At 33.8% G+C, this 13310-nt stretch overlaps 2 protein-coding genes across 3 annotated transcripts; both read left to right on the top strand.

The window, feature by feature from the left end:
- The first annotated feature begins 133 nt into the window (after positions 1–133).
- Positions 134–4659, top strand: LOC114185180 (protein FAR1-RELATED SEQUENCE 4). 2 transcript variants are annotated; one of them, XM_028072749.1, is made up of 4 exons: positions 134–348; positions 894–3074; positions 3156–3203; positions 4160–4659. In XM_028072749.1, the coding sequence occupies exons 2-4, from the start codon at positions 1020–1022 to the stop codon at positions 4286–4288; spliced, it is 2232 nt and encodes a 743-aa protein (XP_027928550.1). In that variant the 5' UTR covers positions 134–348; positions 894–1019; the 3' UTR covers positions 4289–4659. The 2 variants fall into 2 exon arrangements, with proteins under 2 accessions (XP_027928550.1, XP_027928549.1); XM_028072748.1 differs by having other exon boundaries at positions 134–353.
- A 2089-nt stretch (positions 4660–6748) lies between these two features.
- LOC114183371 (DNA damage-repair/toleration protein DRT100-like) lies at positions 6749–8321 on the top strand. Its single transcript, XM_028070381.1, has one exon. The coding sequence runs from the start codon at positions 6916–6918 to the stop codon at positions 8014–8016; it is 1101 nt and encodes a 366-aa protein (XP_027926182.1). The 5' UTR covers positions 6749–6915; the 3' UTR covers positions 8017–8321.
- The last annotated feature ends 4989 nt before the right edge of the window (positions 8322–13310 follow it).

Here is a 13310-nt window from a genome sequence, read left to right as displayed (position 1 = left end):
AAAACTATGTAACTATTATTTTTTAAAAGAGAATTGCTTAATTATTTTAGAATAACTTTTTTTAATTAGATGAATAAATTATTTTTTTTATTTGTTGAGAGTAAAATTATCTCATTATGAGACCAAAGATAATGGTATCTCTTTGTATAGTGGTTCTTGTTTTTGTTATCTTTCTTGAGAGTAGAACTCTGTAATCATCCACGGACAAACCCTAATTTGTTTATCAAAGCCAAATTCAGAAGAAACATATCAGGTTACTCAAGCACCTGGTTAGGGCTTGGATCTGCGCGTATGGAAGCAGGTTTCTCGCATCAAACAAAAAACAGCAGGAAAAGGATTCGACTGGGAGTAAGGTTACCTCTGCTTTCTTTAAATTTCGCTTAATCTCTGAATTTTTTGGCTTCAATTTACTTTTTATGCTTCCTAGTCGTACAAACCGGTGTTAAATAATTGGGAAAACCGCTTCAGTTTCTATAAATGATAAATTAATTTATGTTCTGCTTAAGTTCTGTATGGTTTTAGCGTCGTTTGATACATGTTCAGACTTCAGATAGATTAGTCTAATTGAGTATATGCATTAACTTTTTAGCGTATTAGTGTGTTCAGTGTTCCATTTAACACCTACAATGCAGTTGGCTACTTAATCATGAATGTGGTGTGAACTACGCGAGAGCCATTTCGCTTATGTAAATTAATGAACAATATATTTGAAACTTAAGTGGATAGCTGTGTGGAAATGTCTTTAGTTGTTTTGTATTGTTTATTTTGATTGTTTTATTTGAAATCATGGGACCTTCATTTCTTTAATGGAAATTGTATAATTATATCTAAAATAAAGTTGGTTTACTCCTGGCACAATTCCTCAACCAATGAAGCATTTTCCTTCCATTCAGGTACCACCTTTGCTGGATCATTGAGACAAACCTTTGCATCTTTCATCTGTGTGATACTTTTGGACATGTGAAACAACATTTTCGGAAGTGAACTGGAGCTGAACTCTGAATATTGCTGCAATAGTTATGGATTCTTCTGTCGTTGTGGGAAGCTCAATTTCCGAGCCTCATCATGATATGGAGTTTGAATCTCATGAAGCTGCATATGCATTTTACAAAGAATATGCTAAGTCTGCAGGGTTTGGCACTGCTAAGCTGAGCAGCCGGCGATCTAGGGCATCCAAAGAATTTATTGATGCCAAATTTTCATGTATAAGATATGGTAATAAGCAGCAATCTGATGATGCAATTAATCCACGCCCTTCTCCAAAAATTGGTTGTAAAGCAAGCATGCATGTAAAGAGAAGGCAAGATGGTAAATGGTATGTCTACAGCTTCGTGAAGGAGCATAATCACGAACTTTTACCAGCTCAAGCTCATTTTTTCCGGAGTCACAGGAGTTCTGATCCACTAGGTAATGACGTTCGAGTGCGTAGGCGGAAAACCTCAAATGCGGTTTCTAAATTATTTAGTGCATATCAGAATGTTGATTGCTTAGAGAACTTTGTGAAACATCAACACGATAAAGGACGGAGTTTGGTTCTAGAAGCAGGACATGCACAATTACTTCTTGAGCTCTTTATGCACATGCAAGAAGAGAACCCAAAATTCTTCTATGCAGTTGATTTGAATGAAGAACATCGACTAAGAAATGTGTTCTGGGTTGATGCCAAAGGCTTGGAAGATTTTACGTACTTTTCTGATGTTGTCTCTTTTGACACAACATATTTTACTAGCAAATATAAAATACCGTTGGTATTTTTCCTTGGAGTAAACCATCACATTCAACCAACATTGCTTGGTTGTGCATTGATTGCTGACGAGACAATATTTACCTATGCTTGGTTACTGCAAACATGGCTGATAGCAATGGGGGAGCGAGCACCACAAGTGCTTCTGACTGACCAAAATGACGCTATTAAAGCAGCTGTTGCCAATTTGCTTCCAGGAACACGCCATTGTTTTTGTTTGTGGCATATTTTGGAAAAGATACCAAAACAACTACAAATTTTAGGCGCATGGCATGATAGCTTTATGGAAAAATTTAACAAATGTATATACAAATCATGGAATGAGGAGCAATTTGAAAAGAGATGGTGGAAGTTGGTTGACAGCTTTAGCCTTGGAGATGTTGAATGGGTTCGATCCTTATATGATGACCGCACATATTGGGTGCCAACATTTATGAAAGATATTTCCTTTGCTGGCTTGTCTACTAGTTCTCGTTCTGAAAGTTTAAATTCATTGCTTGACAACTCTATCCATGTTGATTCTTCTTTGAGAGAATTTATAGAACAATATAGAGTGATTCTTGAAGATAGGCATGAAGAGGAAGCCAAAGCAAATTTTGATGCCTGGCATGAAACACCTGACCTGAAGTCTCCTTCCCCTTTTGAAAAACAAATGCTGTTAGTTTATACACATGAAATTTTTAGAAAGTTCCAGGTTGAGGTGTTGGGTGCAGCTGCTTGCCATCTTAAGAAAGAAAGTGACGGCGTGACTACTACTTATACCGTGAAAGATTTTGAAAACAATCAAAACTATTTGGTAGAATGGAACACGTCCAGCTCAGATATATGCTGTTCATGTCGTTTGTTTGAATATAAAGGTTATCTCTGCAGACATGCTATTGTTGTTCTGCAAATGTCTGGTGTTTTCAGCATTCCACCAAAGTATATATTAAAAAGATGGACAAATGCTGCTATGAGCAGGCATCCTATCGGTGAAAAGTTGGAAGAGATTCAATCAAAGGTGCGGCGATTCAATGATTTGTGTAGGCGGGCCATAATATTAGGCGAAGAAGGTTCTTTATCACAGGAAAGTTACTACATGGCCTTAGGTGCCATCAGTGAGGCACTAAAACAATGTGTAAATTTTAGCAACCCTGTTGAGAGTGGTATGAGACCTGATGCCTCAGGTACCCATGTTGTTTGTAATGTTGAAGAAGAATATCAATCTATTATTACATCTAACAATAAAGCCCCTGATCCGAAACTGAATGTGGGAAAGAAAGCTGTGAGAACTGGTGTAGCTTTTAGGAGTCAAGGAAGTATTGAAAACAGTGGAGGCGATAAAGGAAAGGTCAGTTGTTCTGTTCTTTAATGATTGACCTCCTAGTACTTTTTATTAAATGTAACTAAGTTTGTTCCTTTTATGCTATAGGTATCTCTCGTCGAAGCAGGTAGTGGGAAAGATGGTTTTCAACATATGGTATGCTATTCCCTGACTCTTATGATTGCCATCATACATCTATCGTTATATTTTCTATTATTTTTAATGAATGTATTTTGCCATCATCAAATTCCATGAAAGACTTGTTTTTTGGAACTGAGCTCTTGACTACATTTATTTTGGTATATCTAACAGAACAGAATATGATATCCTCAAGCAATGGAAAATTTAAAATAAATTAAATAAAATTAGAACTAAAGAAACAGGGATGCTAGGAGTGCAGTGGAGCCGCGGAGCCCCTTTTGCATATTTAATAAGACAGCAACATCCCCTCAAAATACACCATTAGCCACGCTGTGGAAAGAAGCTAAGTTAAAAAAAAAAATCTGTCCAAAAGTGGAAACATAGGGGCAAGGGAGGAACGTGTGTTGTTCTGTTGCAACTAGTTTGCTGTTTTCAAGCTAGATTTATCCGTCACTGTCTCTCTGAGAGGGAATCATGTGAAGCCTTTAGTCTGTTGTGTCCTGTTTTGGTGATTTTGACTGTTTTAGATGTTTTAACTTTTCAATAGACCGTTGATGGAGAATAACGCTCGTTGAGGCTGTTTTCATTGAATATTTTATCATGCTAGTGTGTTATGTGATTTGGGGACTATTTGACTGTCCGTCTTTACCTGTGCCTGATAATAACCAATGACAAATGCATGTTTAGAGTTTGTGTTCAGAGGGGGAAAGAAAATGAGAGCAGGGCGAGTTTAGATTTTTTATTGGATGATAAATTATGCAGATTTTAGCCTTTGCATATCATGTACAGAAGGAACTGATCCGTGTATGTAATCTTGCATCTGCGTATTCATTCATGTGGTGTCAATGCCTACAAAAGTTCAGTGTCTATATTCTTGATGAAACAATTTTATAAATCTCATTCAAGTATTAGTGAAAGAACGGGGTCTGACATGGTTTAAAGATTTTAATTTCTTTATTTGCATGTTACAGGAACTTACTGATCCGAGATCACAGGGTGTCATGCCAATGCAGTTTCACAACGTGGTACCTTCTCTGTTCCATAATGTTTCGGCCCCATTTCACACTGCACCTTCACCTCATATGCATGAGAATCCTTAGCGTGATGAGAATTTACTTTTAAATGGATCTGGAAACCATGCACAGGGCTGTACATAAGTACTGGCACTATTGGAAGGCACTATACTTCTCACTTTATATTGTGTTGCAGAGAGGCCAGGTGGCAATTGAATGTGAGTTAGTGCAAACTTGAGTATCCTTATATTCTTAAGGTAGGCTCAACATCAATGGTCAATCTAGTTAATTTTTCTTTTTTATTTTTTGTTGCTAGGTTCAACTTTGACGCATTGGATTTGTTAGCTCAATATTATCTTAAAAGTTAAAATTGAGTAAAAAAATGTATTTCCTCTACTATTGTTAAATCATTTGTGATGAAAAGAGTAATATATAAAATTATTCTTTAGAATTACAAACAAGAATCGATTTAATTATTGAATTTGTGAAAATATTATTTAATTATAAAAATAATAAAGATTGAGCATTTTAGTATTTTTTTTTCATTTAAAAAATTAAAACAATAATTTGACAATCTCACAAATTAAGATAACTGTAAGTTTAATACTTAGGAAGTCAAGTGATGCCGTTGTGAAAATTAGAGACTACATAGATCAAACTCGTAATCGAAGTGTCTTCAACCATATTTGTTCCCCATAAATAATGGTGGTGCCTTCTTAAGCTTAAAAATAATTTAGACTTCTGAAGGTACATAAAAACTCTGGTTCATTGATGCATTGTGGATGAAATTTTCATGTTTTTATGATAAATAGTATAATGATGAGATAAAGAATGAATAGAAAGATCGAGTTTATAAGGAAATGGAAGTTAGGTGGAAGAGAGAAGGTAGATGTACGTCAAATATCTTACTGTTTCCCAGGAATCTATTACCAACCATCTGAATGAAGATTGTTTTCCACATGGAGACACATGCAGCATGTTGACAATCATCTTACCGTAAGAAATGGCAGGATCATGGGTTATAAATCGTTTAGTCAAACTAAATTCAAACTGGGCAACAGCTTCGTGCATCTTTTGTATTTTATTTATTTACTATTTATTTATATCAAATTTAATGGAGGGAAAAGGTTTGTGTGCCACCTGACTGTCAGGTTTTGTGCGAAATCTTAGTAGAAACAAACAAGATAAAGAAAACTAGTTTATTTGACAATGTTTCGTTATTTTTTTATGCTTTTGTTCCTGATTCCCATAACTTGGCACAAAATCTTGCGGATAATGTTTCTGGACACTACTGGCCGGTCGGATTCTTCCTCCTCAATGCAAAGTCAGTGAGGTAAAATAATTGAAAAACTCGCACATGGACAAACTATATTTTAAACGAGTTATTGCATTCACTTTTGGCTTTCTTGATTTGACAGATAAAAATATACAGTTTTCGTTCTCCAAATCTGATACACATGAAAAACAAAGTATGTGTACAGAAAACAGAACAGCAGCACATATTGATTGATATTGCAATTATTATTTGGTGCGAAGAGATCGTTTAACAAAGGAAAAAAAATTATGATATGATGGGGCTGTCCTTATCGACAAGCGGCAAGGATCCATATGCAAGTGGGTCATTTTTCAGTGTGTGACCACAAAAAGCTAACTGGATTAATTAGCTAGTATGATACACCTTCTAATCAGGTTCACGTACATAGATTCTGATACCGACAACAATAGTTATTTTTTGCGGCATATTAGGTTAAACCAAGTGCATTAATTATGGAATTAAACCTCCTTGCCCTAAGTGCAAAATAAGTAGGGAGACAAAGATTTAGGTACCTGTGGGGGCACATTGCATTGTACTAATAGTATTAGCAACACTCGTCAATAGGTGGAACATGACAGCATCCTAAGTCCATTTACCTAGGAGAAAAATTTGAGAGTTTATAATATATTTTGGCCGCATTGAATCACACAAAACCAATTCTATTAAAATCCACAGTAACAAAAATGAACATTGCATTTATAGATGTCCACTCTAATTAAAGGACTTCACTTAAATGAACTTTCCGTAACTGAAAAAACATATACAACACCAACAAAAATACTACAAGATAAATGAAAAACGATGCGAAAACGTGATTGCAGCATTTGGTTCTGAGGAAAAAAAAAAGCACAGTAATAATTACTGCTTATAATTTGACAATAAATGAGAAGACAAAGAGTTTGAATTTAGAAGGTCCCAATAGAAGTGTGAATGATAGGAGTACATAGAATAGAATAGAAGGCTGAAAGTGTGATAATTTAGTTCCTTGACCTTTCTCGTCTCCACCATGTGCATGCTCCAACTCTAATCTCCATCTGTCACACCATTTCCTTCTACCCACAAGCTTATCCCATCCCTCCCATGTTCACGTGTTCCTCCTAATATTTCTTCATATTATTTAAAAAGAGAGAGAAGAAATTTTATCCAGATCACTTCACCGGTTACAGACTCTGTAAGGGGCAAATTCGTCATTCCAAGAAAACTTGAATCGACACTATAAATAAGATTGTCAGAATCCCAAGCTCCCATGCAAGTAGCCACACAAACACACCTCACCGTTTTAATAACTTCACTCACAGATAGATATATTGTTTTCACGACATCACAGCATATAGTATAGTGCAAACACCGCAAAATAAATAAATAAGTATTCACGTAACCAACTTCCACCGCAACCAAAATGGGTGGTGCTGGGTTTATGACGGGGATGGTGCTGTTACTCATGGCACTCAGCTCCGGCGTGCGGTCGTGTCCGCCATCCGACAGAGCTGCGCTGCTGGCGTTCAGGGCGGCGCTGCACGAACCCCACCTCGGAATCTTCAACTCGTGGACTGGCGCCGACTGCTGCCACAACTGGTACGGCGTTAGTTGCGACCAGGAGACCCACCGCGTCGCCGACATCACCCTCCGCGGCGAGTCGGAGGAGCCGATCTTCGAGCGAGCTCACCGGACTGGCTACATGACCGGCTACATCTCTCCGGCGATCTGCAAGCTCCCGCGTCTCTCCAGCATCATCATCGCAGACTGGAAGGGAATCTCCGGCGAGATCCCCCGCTGCATCACAACCCTACCGTTCCTCCGCATCGTCGACTTCATCGGAAACCGCATCTCCGGCAGCATCCCCGCAGACATCGGTAGGCTCCAGCGCCTCACGGTGCTCAACTTCGCCGACAACCAAATCTCCGGCACGATCCCGGCGTCGCTCGCGAACCTCACGAGTCTCATGCACTTGGATCTCCGTAACAACCTCCTCTCCGGGCCCATTCCCAGGAACTTCGGTTCTCTTCGAATGCTGAGCAGGGCCTTGCTCAGTGGAAACCGCCTTAGTGGGCCCATCCCGGGCTCTGTTTCACTCATTTACCGTCTGGCAGATCTAGATCTGTCTCGGAACCAACTTTCTGGGCTCATTCCGGAGTCACTGGGTAAAATGGCGGTGCTATCGACGCTGAATTTGGACTTCAACAAACTTTCTGGGCCCATTCCCGTGAGCCTGTTTAGTTCCGGGATCAGTGACCTAAACTTGAGCCGAAACGCATTGCAAGGTAACATACCCGACGCGTTTGGGCCAAGATCTTATTTCACTGCTCTCGATCTGTCCTACAATAATCTGAAAGGGGCCATACCCAAATCCGTATCCTCTGCTTCCTACATTGGACACTTGGATTTGAGTCACAACCATCTCTGTGGCAAGATTCCCCTTGGATCTCCCTTCGATCATCTCGAAGCGTCGTCGTTTGTCTACAACGATTGCCTCTGCGGGAAGCCACTCAAACCTTGCTAATCTTCCTCCAACCATATTGTACAATTAATTAATTAATTAATCAATAATTACTGTTGTTATTACTTGTTACAAACTCACTCTCCAAAACTATATATTCGTAATTTGCAATAGGAAAATTAGATTTGTGTGTACGTGCATTACTCAACACGCAGAATGATCGTGTGTTTGTTCTGTTTTTTGATGTGATATATGTTTGGCGCTACGCTAAATAAAATGCGAGTGTTCTTCCCTCCGGGCACGTCCTTATTGCATGAATTTTGTATCAACTTGTGATGATAATAAACGAAGTTTTACGTCGTTCCTTCTATTCTATTCTTCGCTTTCGCTGCAATCATTTCATCGTTGATCGACATCACAGTGGAATATCGAATATCATAATCGTTGTTATCATTTGATTGGGTTGATTTGATTTGATGAAAAGGTAATATGGAAGGGAGTAGCAACGAAAGAGACCCTCTTTCATGCTAACCAATTTAAGAGATTCAATAAAATAAAACCTGATGAAATATATGTGTTTTCTATTCTATACCAATTTCAACTACCATTTCGCTTCAGGAATGCGATGAAACAAAAACAAAAACGACATTTTACCAAATATTGGAAATGTTATAAATGCTGAAAGTAGGGGCTTATAGGTTGAAAATAAAAAAGATATTGAGAGAAATGAAGTGAAAGTACGATGAAGGAAAAAGTGAAGACATAATGATATAAAGTTATTGTTAATTTAAGCAAAAAGTTTGTTGTAACTCGTAGGTTGTTTTTTTAATTTTTAATTTTATGTTAAAAAGTCTAATGACAAAAATATCTTAAAAGAAATAACTAAAGGATAGGAGACTATTCTTATGAGATTTAAATCTTTCTAGATAATCTTTGTTCTTTATTTTTTTAGTATTTGTTTTGTTCGTTGTTTTGGTGGTGTTTTGTAATAAAAAGATATTTTGATGTTTTTCTACGTGAATCTAATAAAAACATAACATGTAACATTATTTTAGTTGATAATTAAATCTCATTTAATAACAGGAGATGAAGATATTATGTGTTACTTCCACCTCTATCACCATCGACTACCTAGTTCTTGTCGGCTTCACCCTTCGCACCCCACCTCCACCATGCCTTAGCTTCCTTTCATATTTGTGGTGCAACTTCACATCTTTGTCCATCTTTGCGCTTCTATCCATCTTTGCGCTTCCGTCCATCTATGTTACTATTGAACAAGACAACAATTCATGGATATTGAATGCAATTAGAAAAAACCGAAAATCATGATGCCTCTATGCATCTTTGCACACATTCATGCATCTTTGTGCATCTCTTCGACTGCTTTGATTGAACAATGCAACGAAGAATCATAGGTATTGAAAGACAATTGAGAAAGATTGAAAGTCGTCGGCATCCACAAGGTTTAGGTGGTCAACATTAGATTGAATGACGGGTCACACATTGTAGTTGCAGAATGGTGATAAAGGTAGGTAGTAGAACCTAGTCTCTTCATCTTTTATGACTTAACGAAGTTTGACCATCAATTAAAATAATATCACATGACATATTTCATTAGATTCACGTAAAAAGATATCAAAATCTCTTATTTTAAAAGAACATCGAAGCAATACTCATTTGTTTCTAATATCTTTTTAGTTTGGATATATTATCTGAAAAGATATTTCAATGTTAAAATCATAGATATGTAAATGTTGAAAATAATTTTAAGTGTATGTCTAAGTCCTATTTTGAATAAAAATATTACAAAGTTAAATTTAATGTCTTGAGATTTTACAATGTCAATCTTTCTAAGAATTAAACTCTCATATATATATATATATATATATATATATATTTTATATTTATATTTATATTTATATTTATATTTATATTTATATTTATGACTGCCTTATGATGAGATCCCACTGATGAAAAGCTATGTCGGATTCATGCACCGAAACGCAACGTGACTTTGAGGTTGCAATGGAGAAATTAGTTTCAATCATTTGCTTGTTGCCTTATTAGTTAACACCCTTACAGCTTCAATCATTGAATTTTTAAAAAATTATATTTCACTTTTACTAAGCTTTATATTAAGATACTCGTTAAAACTTCACAGTAAATTTTTTATAATACTTAATATTATAAGTATATCTTATTTCGTAACTATGAATAAAAACACGTTAGCGAATCCTCTAATCATTATTCTTAAAATAAATGACAAAACATTATTATATATAGTATAATTATAAATTAATTGAACAGTTTATGGACCTAACATTATTCAATTTATTAAATCTTTTTAGCAAGCCTCCTGCATATACAAAATTCATGGAAGGAATACATTATAATTCTGTTTTGGAAAATTAACGTGAGAACAATTATTAAAGGAAAGTCAATACTATTTTTTTTTTCAATTCAACTATTTGCAAGTAGATTAGATGTTCACAAATTTATGTTATTCCCTCTCGTTATTAAAGACATTTTACTACACAAATGTAAAAAAGTTAGATTTTTACTCGCTTGAAACATATGGTTTATCTTAAATTATACGCATTATTTTCTGTTTTTATTTAGTGAGTAATATTTGTTTTTTATACGAGTATCTTCCTTAAAAAAAAAAACTTATTTCACATGCCGTCAATATTAAGAGTGGAAACTTTATCGGTTTATTTAAATTTTAAGTCTATCACAATAAATTTGTATATATTTTTAATTAAGCTTTTATTAATTTTTTTATTATATGTTAAAAAAAATATTTATCAATTTAATATTTAGTAGAAAAAATAATTAATAAAAAATATATAAGAAATTTTAACCTAATTAAATTTATTAATTATGTTATTTTTCTTAATATATACTCTTATTCTAATAAAAAAATTGATAAGGAAAGTCGTATTTAGAATAGAAAAAAAAATGTTTTTTTATTATGTAAAACAATATCAACTGTATTTTTTAATTTTTTGGATATTTTTTGAAAAAATAAACCTCCCCATTTTCTTACGAACAAAGATAGTAATACAATAAAAAATAACTAATGTTATTTTAAATTTTAAACGTAAGATAAAAGGTGATACACATACAACATTGTACACAATAGTTCTTGAAACATTATATTTGTGCTTAAATCTCCACCCTCAGGACATATTGTATGAATTGATATATAAACAACACTTTTCATAAAAAGAAAATCTCAAATACAACTGTTAAAAAAAAGGAAAAAAAAAAACAAAGGAAAGTGAAACTAATATTGCTACCGTATCTTTCTTTTTTATGAAAATTAGTACTGCTATATATCTTGAAACATTGATTGTGAACACTGGAATTGAATGTGTGAGTGTGAGTTTTATTAATCTGGAAGTATTAATTAAGAAGAATAGTTTGGTGAAGATTTGATTAGTCCAAGGTTATTAATTACTGGGAAGAATAATTGTTGAAAGTTTTGTTAATCTAGGGTGTTATTTATGAACCGAAAAGAACATAGAATTGGTGAGGAATGGATCTCAAAATGCATATATAAAGATATAAAGAAATGATTAATGTTAAATTGAATGTAGGGACCAAACGAGTGGCTGAGAATGAGAGACGTAAAACACCACACGTGGGGATAATAAGATTCTAGGTGGATGGAGCATTCAATTTGAAGGAGATGAATCTGAAAGTGAAAGGTGGTAGGGAATAACTTATATTTCGTATATTCATATTTTTTAAGAACAAAATAAATATCAGATAATTAATCACTTTTTTTCAATGATATCATCACATAAATGAGTAAAACACTAATGAGTATCATCATGTTTCAGAAAGAGAATGGTCAGAAGAAGAACATTGATAATTGTTTGGAAGAAGAAATTGAGAACGTTTTGCATATTATTATTGACTGGTCTGATTAAGGTCGTAAAGAGAACATTATAGTTTGCAGACTTAATTGGATTTAGTAGTACAGAGATTTAGCGACAATTTTATATAAATTTCTTTAGGTTAAATATGTTTTTTATCCTTTAAGTTTAAATGAAATTTAAAATTAGTTCCTTATAGAATTTTTTTGACTAATTTAGTTATTCATTTTTAGAAATGCGTAAATTTAGTTATTTTAATCAGATTTTGTTAAGTTTATTTGAAGTTTCAAATGTGTTTTATGATAATATTTAAGTTAGTATTGAAGCAAAAATGGTTCAAACGATGTAAACAATTCAAATAATATCATGAAATGTACTTAAAACGTCAGATAAGCTTAACAAAATCTTGTTAAAAAAAATTAAATCAACACATTTATAAAAATAAAGGACTAAATTATCTAAAATTTTAAAAGGAATCAATTCCAAATTTTCCTACAACTTAATAAATAAAATTTAACCCATTTCTTTATCTAAATCGCTGTGAAGAAAGACATTCATTTGTCTTAACTCGTCAATATTCCAAATTTTACATTATTTTATTGATTCCGTACCTCTTTTTTAATTCATTAAAAATTTTCTTAGAACAGTTTATATCAGAATTCCCAAACACTAGGAGTTATCATAATTCTAATAATGTAAATAAAATATAGGAAAAGAAAAAAAATTCATCACCTAATTTGAAATCTCAGGTCCTGAAATTCAGACAGGCTTTTGCCATTTTTTTTTTCCTGAAGCACAATACCTTAATTTGATCGAATGTAAACCGTACTGGAGAAAATAACAATGTAATTATGTTCTTAAAGGCTTGAATTCGAAATTTTTGAACATAAAATTAATGATCCATGTTTCTCAGTGGGTTCCTTTTTTTTCTATTGGACTTGTACAAGTACAATTCATTCCGCTCAAAATTATTTTGTACTCTCTAAAACTTGTTATTGTGTTGTGGCCCATATTACGCCACTCGCCGCAACCTGAACCATGTCATATACAAGACTCAAAATTATGCTAAAAAAATATTATAAATGATTGATAAATAAAAAAAAAAATTGTCAAGTTCTCAAACTCTACAAAAGCAAAAAAATAATTACTTCTTCTACCTATCAGAATTTTTCTCCAGTACCATCAAAATGTTTCCAGAAAATATTTTCAATAAAAGTAAAAAATGTTTGCTTTCCAAAAAAAAAAGAAATCTAGAATTATTTATCGTGTTCCGAAAAACAAATTCCTCTGCGAAGCGAAGATTCTAAGGGTACAAATTCAACAGTAACTAACTGCTTATGGTTATTGACATTCTATAAAAAAATTACATTTTAAAAGATTTATAAAATATAAAATGTTGATGTTGTACACTGATTAAAGAGTATTTTAAAATACTAGCTAAATATTTAATAAATGAAAATTTTGTTCAAAATTATA

The sequence above is a fragment of the Vigna unguiculata genome, chromosome 5 (assembly GCF_004118075.2).
Source record: "Vigna unguiculata cultivar IT97K-499-35 chromosome 5, ASM411807v1, whole genome shotgun sequence".
Taxonomy (NCBI): domain Eukaryota; kingdom Viridiplantae; phylum Streptophyta; class Magnoliopsida; order Fabales; family Fabaceae; genus Vigna; species Vigna unguiculata.
This window is presented reverse-complemented; position numbering and strand designations above follow the sequence as displayed.

What these genes read in the sequence shown, in the direction of transcription:
- LOC114185180 (XM_028072749.1), top strand. Translation starts at nt 1,020, where the DNA reads ATGGATTCTTCTGTCGTTGTGGGAAGCTCAATTTCCGAGCCTCATCAT. An exon ending in GTGGAGGCGATAAAGGAAAG is followed by an intron (nt 3,075 to 3,155) that starts GTCAGTTGTTCT and finishes TTTATGCTATAG; the next exon opens with GTATCTCTCGTCGAAGCAGG. An exon ending in AAGATGGTTTTCAACATATG is followed by an intron (nt 3,204 to 4,159) that starts GTATGCTATTCC and finishes TGCATGTTACAG; the next exon opens with GAACTTACTGATCCGAGATC.
- LOC114183371 (XM_028070381.1), top strand. Translation starts at nt 6,916, where the DNA reads ATGGGTGGTGCTGGGTTTATGACGGGGATGGTGCTGTTACTCATGGCA.